At 50.4% G+C, this 8,890-nt stretch overlaps 1 protein-coding gene across 1 annotated transcript in view; it reads left to right on the forward strand.

Moving 5' to 3' along the window:
• SREBF2 (sterol regulatory element binding transcription factor 2) overlaps positions 1–8,890 on the forward strand; it is a 65,655-nt gene that overhangs the window by 46,621 nt on the left and 10,144 nt on the right. Inside the window, exons 12-14 of the mRNA XM_034643689.1 lie at positions 5,708–5,876; positions 7,167–7,284; positions 8,133–8,242. Coding sequence (XP_034499580.1) covers positions 5,708–5,876; positions 7,167–7,284; positions 8,133–8,242 — 397 coding nt within the window. The remainder of the gene's footprint in view (positions 1–5,707; positions 5,877–7,166; positions 7,285–8,132; positions 8,243–8,890) is intronic.

An 8,890-nucleotide genomic window follows, 5' to 3' on the forward strand; every position in this document is an offset into this window, starting at 1 on the left:
GTATGAGGGCTATTTGCCCAGTCCTCAGGAAGCGCACAGTCTGGCAGGGAATCTAGACGAGGAACAGGCCTTAAGGATGGTGGGTGCAAGGCTGGGACTCATTTGGCTGCCCAGAAAACACACTGCTCTTGACCCAGTCTTAGGGGAAGGCAAGGTGGCATTTCTGGGCAAGGCCTATTGAGGCTGAGAGCAGGAGGCATCGGGTAGGCTGCTTCCATATCCCATTTGTTTGTCCTGGTGTTCTGGGCTGATGTCATCACACTTGTAACTTCTCTGCCCCTAAAAAGCGTTTTGAAGACATTAATTTTATTGAAATACAATGCACCTATAGAATAATGTGTGCATTTTAATTTACAGCTTGTTGCATTTTCACAAAATGAACTCACCCATGTAACAACAACCGACCCAGATCAAGAAGTAGGACTTGCAGGGCACCTGGCTGGCTCAGTCGGTGGAAGATGCGACTGTTGATCTTGGGGTTGTGAGTTCGAGCCCCATGTTGGGTATAGAGATTACTTAAAAAGAAAATCTTTTAAAGAGAAGAAGAGGTAGAACTCCCCATCACCCCCAGAAGCTTTTGCAGGCTTTCACTCACACTGCCACCTACAAAGATAACCATTATTCTGAATTCTGGCACCATAATTTAACCTGCCTCTTATTTGTTATTTCTGTAAACTTTTTACTGAAGTATAATTTGCATGTAGAGAAGTACACAAATCATAAATACACAGTTCAGTGACTTCACAGAGTGAATGCACTCACACAACCAGCAGACAGATCAAGAACAGAATGTGACCAGGACCCCAGAAACATCCCTTGGATCTCCTTGCAGTCAGCAAACTCCCCCTACCGCAAGACCTCCAGCCGGGGAGACCACCACCCTGATCACCTCAGATGTTTTGCCTCTGTTGGAAATTTATAGGAGAGTCACATAGCATGTACTGTGTGTGTCCGGCTGCTTTCATGCAGTGTGGCGTGTAAGATTCATTTGTGTTGCTGCATGTAGTTAGACTGTCCATTCTTATTGCTTTGTAGTATTCCATTCTATGGCTAGACCTAGAGATGAACTTCTGAGTTGTTTCCTGTTCTTGGTTACTATGAACAGTGCTGCTGTGAACGTCCCTGTTCATCTCGTGGTGAGCGTGTGATTGCATTTCTAGGGATGGTGTTGCCGGGTCAGCGGTTACGAGGATGTTCAGCTTTCGTAGACGGGGCCTAACAGTTTTCCAAAGCAGGTGTACCAGTTTCCACTCCGCCAGCAGTGTAGGAAAGTTCCAGTTCCACATCCTTACCAAATACATGATCGCGTCATTTCTGGCCCTTCTGCTAGTATCTCATAGTTTTCATTTGTATTTTCCAGGGAATTCACAATGTCGAGCACCTTTTCATTGGCCATTTGGATAATCTCTTTTGTGAAAACCACATTCAAGTCTTAGCACCTGTTTATTTGAGATGTCTGTCTTTTTCTTGATTGAAGGAGTTCTTTATTCTGGCTTCGATCCTTGTTGGATATGTGCTTTGCGTGTATCTCCCTCTGTGGCTTGCCTGGTCTCTCTCTCTCTTTTAAAGATTTTTTTTTTTTTAAGATTTATTTATTTGAGAGAGAGAGAGACAACACAAGCAGGGGGAGGGTTAGAGGGAGAGAGAGAGAATCTCAAGCTGAGGTCATGACCTTAGATGAAACCAAGAGTCAGACCCTCAACCAACAAAGCCACGTGGGGCCCGCCTAGTCTCTCTCTTCATGGTGTCAGTCAGTGAGCACAAGTTCTCAATGTTCATGAAATCAGACGAGTAGTCTTTTCCATTACAGTTAGTCACTTTCTGTCCTGTTCGGTGAATCTTTGCCCTATCTCAGTCGTGAAGACACTCTACTGTACTTTGATTCCCACACCCAAGTCCATATCCACCTGGAATTGATTTTCTGTGTGAGGTAGAGATGCAGGATCTACTTTTTTTCCATATGGAAACCTCCCTGCCCCCAGACTCTGTTATTAAAATGACCGTCCTTGCCCCACTGTACCAAGTGCCACTTTTTCATAAATCAGGTGCCCATGTATAATGAGTCTGCTTCTGGATGTTCTAGTCTGTTCCATTACACCAACACCACACACCCCTAATGGCTGAGCCTTCTAATATGTCTTGCTATCTGCAAGTGTCAACCCTCTAGCTTTAGTGACTAGTTTTTGCCCTTTACCTTCCCCTATAAATGTTAGGATCATCCTGTTGTCCCAAAAGCCCCAGTGGGGTTTTGATTGTCCTTACTGCCAAGACGCAGCTACGCTTCAGAGCGATTCAGCCCATTTGAGGAGCGTGTATATGTGGCAGCTGAGGATCAGGAAGATGGTGCCTGTAAAACTGTCCCTGCCCATGAGTCCCCTCCCCAAAACATCTGATGCATCTAACAGGCAGTAAGCAGTCTGATGTGTATTTCCTCAGTTTCCTCCTTGCATGTACTAACATAGACACGTTATAATCTATTTAATGTGATCCTGCCTGAAACCCTGTTCTGCCACTTACTTTTTTCCAACCGAACAATGAGTCTTGGGCCTCTCTCTTTGCTGCCTCCTTACTCCACAGAGGTACCGGGTACTGCAGCACGTGCTGGGGGGCATCCAGTTGCTTCCCGTATTTGCAGTTACGGTGCTGCGGGCAGTGTCACCTCACGCTCTCCTCACCTACTTGTATAAGTCTCTCCTGAGGTGAAATCTCCAGAAGTGGTGATGCGCACTCAGAGGGCAAAAGTACCTGGAACACCAATGGTGTCGCCAAATTTGCATTTTCAGTAAGGTTGGGCAGAGGAGAGGAACTGATTTCTAGGAAAGTAACCGCCCCTTTCATCTGGTGGCTTCTCTTGAGAGGAGCCAGACTGAGAGGCCCAGACAGTACTTTCCTGAAGAGGAAGAGGCTTTGAATCAGTCCGAATATATTTAGCTAGCCAATGAGTCAGGCTTTGAGGGCAAGCAGAGGTCTGGCCTCTGTGAAAATGGTTTAGATCAGAGGTTCCCAGTCTTTCTCAGTTCATGGCACCCTTTGTGTCTCAGTAATTTTTTCATGGTTGCCCTGAGCTAACAGTTCTGCTTGTTAATTAGGTACAGAGATCTTAATACACATTATGTCTTAACAAATTTAGTAGCCATTAAAGAAATACACACAAAAATGAAAGAAGAAATAGTATTTTTTTTCTTGATAACTGTAATTACTGACTTCTGGGGTACAGGTGCCTGTTGCGTGCCGCGTATCTTCTCAAACTTTGAAATCAGAGTAACACCACCAACTTCTGATTTTCAGACAGTGCTTGCTTTTTATTACAGTAGCTCTAAAAACTCAACTTCGTGAAGATGTGACATCATCCAGAGGAGGGTCATGCAGTCTCACATTGAGACTTCAGACTACCACCATTTAGTAGTTTCCATGGTGTCTGACTCATGTTGGGCATGGCTGTATTTACTTCAGAAATGTGAAATACCTGGGAGCCCCCCTGCAAGTTCCCTGCCCTGCTTCGGGGTGCCTTGGCACACAGTTTGAGAACCATAGGGTAAGCCTGGTGTGGGAGGACACGATGTGGAATTAGGAATGGCTAGGGACTGCAGGGTGGCTCTCGGATCTAAGCAGTTCGGAGTCATCTGCCACGGCTGCTCCGTTTGGCAGTTAGCAGATAGATGAGTTAGAGAGGAGGGGACTCCTAGGCTGCAGCTTGGGTGCGTTCTGGTCCAGTCTGTAAAATTTAGGGAAATTATCATAGGGTGATAATGCCAAGAAAATTAAAAGAGCAACAGAAGTTATTCTTTCAGTTTGCCTTCTAGAAATGATACTGTGGTTGATTGTACAGGATTTATATGTCTTATTAATTCAAACCACTAAACTCCAGCTCCCACGCACACACGCTGAGATGTCTTTGAATTAACTAAGGTTTTTCTTCAGAATTAAGCGTTAAGATGTATTTTAACTTAATGATTTTCTAAATACTTCTTTGGGTTCCTCTTGCAAAACCACCTAACTAGTCTTTGTTTCTGCTTTTCTTGGTGATGTTCGGACCCTCTTGAGGGACCCGTTGTTTTCAGTGTCCCCTGGAGCAGCACTGCTCCCTTGCTGATCAGGCAACCGTGAGAAGGTTCTCTGACTTCACGGCCCTGGGATTGCCGCCACCCTGCCCCCAACCTCTGTCCCATTCAGGCTCCTCCACTGCAGTTACAGGCTCGGATTCAGCAAGCACTTTGTTGAGGGTCAGGAGAAGGTCATGGGATTCCTCTGCGCTTGCTCTCCCGTATCTGGCTCAAATATGGCGGTCAGCAAAGAAGAGGGCAGGTCGTTAGTGCTGCTGGCCCCATGATTAGCGACTTCGGGGAAGTGTGGTGATCGTGTCTCTATAGCGCAGTTTGGCCAGGTCATTTGCTCCAATTCAGGTAGCACTCTGCAGATCCCCCTGCCATGAGAGTCTGTCATCTCAGTCCGTGTTCCCTGATGGCACTTTGGCAGTTCTATTTCTGACCCTGGCATTCAAGTCTTCTGAAGCCGTTACATTAGCTGATGGCTACTTAGAGCCCAGTAAAGGTCAGAACCATCAGACTGAACCAGACAAGGAGGCACTGCCCTCATTGCGGAGGCAAGGGCGGAGGTGTGAAGGTTGAAGTCTGCGAGCCTGTCCCAGCGGCCCCTCTGGGTTTCCTGAGCTCTGGGTCTCGTGCCTCTCCCCCCTCCCATCCTTCTCAGCTCAGCTCCTCGTTCAGATCAGCCTGCATTGAGTGGGTTTATGGGTTGGAAATCACGGGTTTTAGAGTAAAAATATCCTTAATAAATGACAGAATTTCTGAAAACATGGATAGACAGCATGCCTGCAGTTCTTCTTCCTGGAGGCCTGGAGTGATGTCACCCCGCAGGCCGTGGAGGGGCTTGGGAGACTAGGGCACCGGCTTCAGATGGCCCAGCAAAGAGGCTCTGAAAGGCTCTGCTGGTGTTCCCTCATGGGCTGGTGTTCACATCAGGGGATCACCTAGGGATGGCATGGCAGTCTCTTTGGGTGTAGATAAAGCCCTTGCAAGGCCAGCTTTGGGGGGAAAGACATCAGTCATATACACGCATGCCTGCACAGGTCCTTGGATGAGCCTTGGGGCTACCCCGTGATGCCAGTGCTTTCCAGCGTGGCAGTGATGTAAATAACATTACTAGCCGCTTGCTGTGTGCCTTTCCTATACTCTTAATACTCAGAGGTAAAAGAGATGAAAAATTAGTCAAAGCAGAACACTCTTTTACCTCAAAATATTCTAAAGGGTAAGTAATTAAAATGACAGATAAGGCAAAGTCCCAGGATCCTGGGGGCTGCCTGGCTTGGACACAGAGGCCCTTGCAGGGCGGAGGGTGGAAATGCAGCTGCGGAGCGAAGGTAACCTCTCCTCCACGAACTGCCCCTCCCCACCTCTGCTGGTTCAATGCCTCGGGCCTACCAAGCAGGGCAGGGTGCAGCAGGGGCCCCACCCGTGCCCTGAAACCCTGTCCCCGCCACCCCGCTGGAGGTGGTACCCGGTCACCAAGTCCAGGTGGCTCTCCCAGAGCCACTTGCCCTGGTTTCAGTGGTGACGTTTACTTCCACGGATGTGAGGGGCCCGGCCCTCCTGTGCATCTTCCCCAGCCTGCCTCCGCCATAGTGGTGCTTTCTGATGGCCAGCGTTCTGTCGCCCTGGAATTACCCCTAGTCCTTGTCCTTCCACAGAGCTACTTCCTCAGTAGAGCCCAGAACCTGTGTGGCCCTGAGCGCAGCGCCGTCCCTGACTCACTGCGCTGGCTGTGCCACCCCCTGGGCCAGAAGTTTTTCATGGAGCGGAGCTGGTCGGTGAAGTCAGCTGCCAAGGAGAGTCTGTACTGTGCTCAGAGGAACCCAGGTGAGAATTTGGCAGCCACTGGGGATTGGAGAAAACCAGGAGAGCCCCCAGGACTTCAGGGGGACTGTACTCCAAACACACAGTTCACAGGTGGTCTCAGTCTTGTTCTCCCCAAAGTTCGGGGACGTCGCAAGCCTGGTTAGCCGCTAAGCCAGGTTTGCAGCTCGCCTCTCTCTGACATTTGGAGCCTGTGGCCCCTACCTCCATCACACCATTCATGCCCTTGTTCTGGGTGCTTTGGAGACACAAAGGATGAGTGGAGTTGCTGTTCGCTGGCCCGGTCTCCTGGTCCCACTGGAAAGGAGACATATACGGAGCGGTTAGAGAACAGTAGGCGACAGGCAGTCATCAAGTGCTGAGTGGTGGCGGGGACAGGGCTCCAGGCAGCAGAGGAGATGCTGGCTTGCTGTCCCTGGTGTTTGACAGTGATTGGAGGTGACTTACCCCACTCTCAGACTTGAGCGACCGGTGGCTTTCTGCTCACTGTGTGCTCTCCCCTCTCTAAAGTGGGAGCCTGGGGAGAGCGAGGTGCGTTCTGCAGGTACGGCCTGGGCGCGAGCTTCCACTAGCCTTTTTTCAAAAATAGTAACTTATGGCTCAATATAAGAATGGTGCACCACACCAAAAAGAAAGGATAAAAGTGAAAGCCATCCTAAATCTCAGCTCCATCCCCACGGTCTGCTTTGTCTACACTGCAGACAGCCTTTCTCACCTCATGCAGGTTTTGTTTCTAGGCCTTGTTGCCCAGAATGTGTTCCTAAGTGTCCTGCCTCCCCGTCCTTGTCTGATGGCGGCCCTCACTTCTGCACATGGGATGGGAGGGAAGGGCCTGCTGCCCTGCTTCGGGCCTGCCAGTTGGGAACTTAGCCATGACAGCTGTTGCGAGCATTACAAGGCCACTTGTTTAATCAGCACAGCCGGACCATCACTAGCCATAAAGGCTTGGAAAACAGGAACAGGTCTTCCATGTCATGTCAAGGCAGCGGCCAGCACTTTAGGCTGACTCTGTCTGCCTTCTCGTTTTGTGTTTACTGATAAGGCTTGCAGCCCCAACCTTGAAGTACTGAGTACTGTGCCAGGAGACACAGCACCACTCCCACATACCTCCCCCCACCTTCCAGCTATCGAACAGGGTGCTTCTGGGCTTTGGTGGAGAAGGGGGTTTAATCCCTATTCAGAGAGGAGAGCTGTTTCTTGGGTTCCCCTTCCCACCCTCTGTTTTCTCTGCAAAGACAAAATAGGTTCATGAGAAGACCATCTGACCCTTTTGGCCTTTCCCTTCTTCTTCAGCTGACCCCATTGCCCAGGTCCACCAGGCCTTCTGCAAGAACCTGCTGGAGCGAGCTGTGGAATCACTGGTGAAGCCTCAGGCCAAGAAGAAGGCTGGAGACCAGGACGAAGAGAGCTGGTAATGTCCCCAGGATGGGCCCCTGCCTCCGGCATCTGCGAGGCCCTCATGCCTGGCAGGAAACAAGCCCTAGTGTGGGGTCTGCGGGGAAATCGAATGATTCCTTGGTATTTGTTTCTCAAACCTGGCAGCCCCATGGGAGTCCCGTGGGAGCTCTGACCTGACCTCTTCACCCTTCCCAGACCGAGTGTGCCACTTTTCGCCTTTCTCCTTTTCCCCATCCCTTCACCAAGTGGAGCTAGTTCTTGGACAGATCAGGGATTTGACTACGTTGCTTTGCTTTTGGGGTGGGGAGGGGGCAAGGTCTGTTGAGGGCGTAGAAATGAAGTGTGGAGGGCTAAGCAGAAGGCAGACATCTGGGGGACCCAGACCTTTATACAGTGTGCCAAGCAATTTCTTATTCTTACTGAGCAATGGAGCACAGTCTTTCCTCCTCAGAGTAAGACTTGCGGGGCAGGCAGGTGCCAGAGTCACTGTCCTACAAAGCCCAGGTCCCGACTGGAGTGCACCTGAGCGGGGAAGGGAGGCCAGTTCTACTCCGTGACGTCAGCAGACTGGTGGGAGGAGAGGACATTTGAACTCGGCCTTGAGGGGAATAGTCAGGTTCTATTGGACGGGGGATGAAAGAAAAAGGCTGGAGCATCAGGAGCAGCCCAGGGACACATGAAAAAGGAGGGTCTGTGGAGCCTGGGAATGGCGTCGGGGACCGGGCTCAGGTGTGCCTGGCGCAATGCGGGGGAAGGGACCAAAATGACCGTTGGGTCTTGGAACTGGAGCATCGAAATCAGGCATGAGGGGGTCCTCCTGTACATTCTGATAAACGGTGGGACCGTTTCTTTTCTTTCTAGTGAATTCTCTAATGCTCTGGAGTACCTGAAATTACTTAATTCTTTTGTGGACTCTGTGGGAATTGTGACCCCACCCTTCTCCAGCAGCTCTGTGCTCAAGTCAGCCCTTGGTAAGCATCCTGCAGGTTGGCTCTGCAGGCTTCACGTTGCTTAATTCACTCCTTCACAGCCCGTTTGTCCCAGGGGGTCCGGGGCAGTTACGAGTGTGCACTTGAGAATCTTCTCTGGATCTGAGGCATGTATCTGGGGCCCGCACATAGTCCCAGCCTGTAGGTACCCCCTGCTGAGTGGCATTCTGGGGACAGGAAATCATGATTCTCCTAAAAGTAGGACGGTGAGCAGTGAATATCTTTCCTGGGCCCTGGCCAAGTGGGGCAGGAACCTTCCCAAACACCCAGACTGAGCAGCATGTGGTCTAGACACTGCGGGCTTGTGGTGGCTCACTCTTCGATGCACAGTGGCCCCAAGGCTGCTTTTGGGTCTGACACTCTCTGCCGAAGAGACTTTTTCATCCGGGTACCTGTACTGCTCTGCAGCTACCCATTGGTTGAGCCGGTGCAGCCTGATGACTGAATTGGCACTAGGACATTCTTCGCTTCTGTTCCTAGACTGCTGTCAGGATGACGGCATAGCAGCTGTTTCTGAGACTGCCGGGAGAGGGGGCTGTCAGGCTCCCTTCTGGCCATTCTCCCCAGGGAGGAAAAGATTCCAGAAAAGCAGCCACCCCATCATGACCCCTGACCCTGTGAACTGTCTTG

This window comes from Ailuropoda melanoleuca, chromosome 15 (genome assembly GCF_002007445.2).
Source record: "Ailuropoda melanoleuca isolate Jingjing chromosome 15, ASM200744v2, whole genome shotgun sequence".
Classification (NCBI taxonomy): Eukaryota; Metazoa; Chordata; class Mammalia; order Carnivora; family Ursidae; genus Ailuropoda; species Ailuropoda melanoleuca.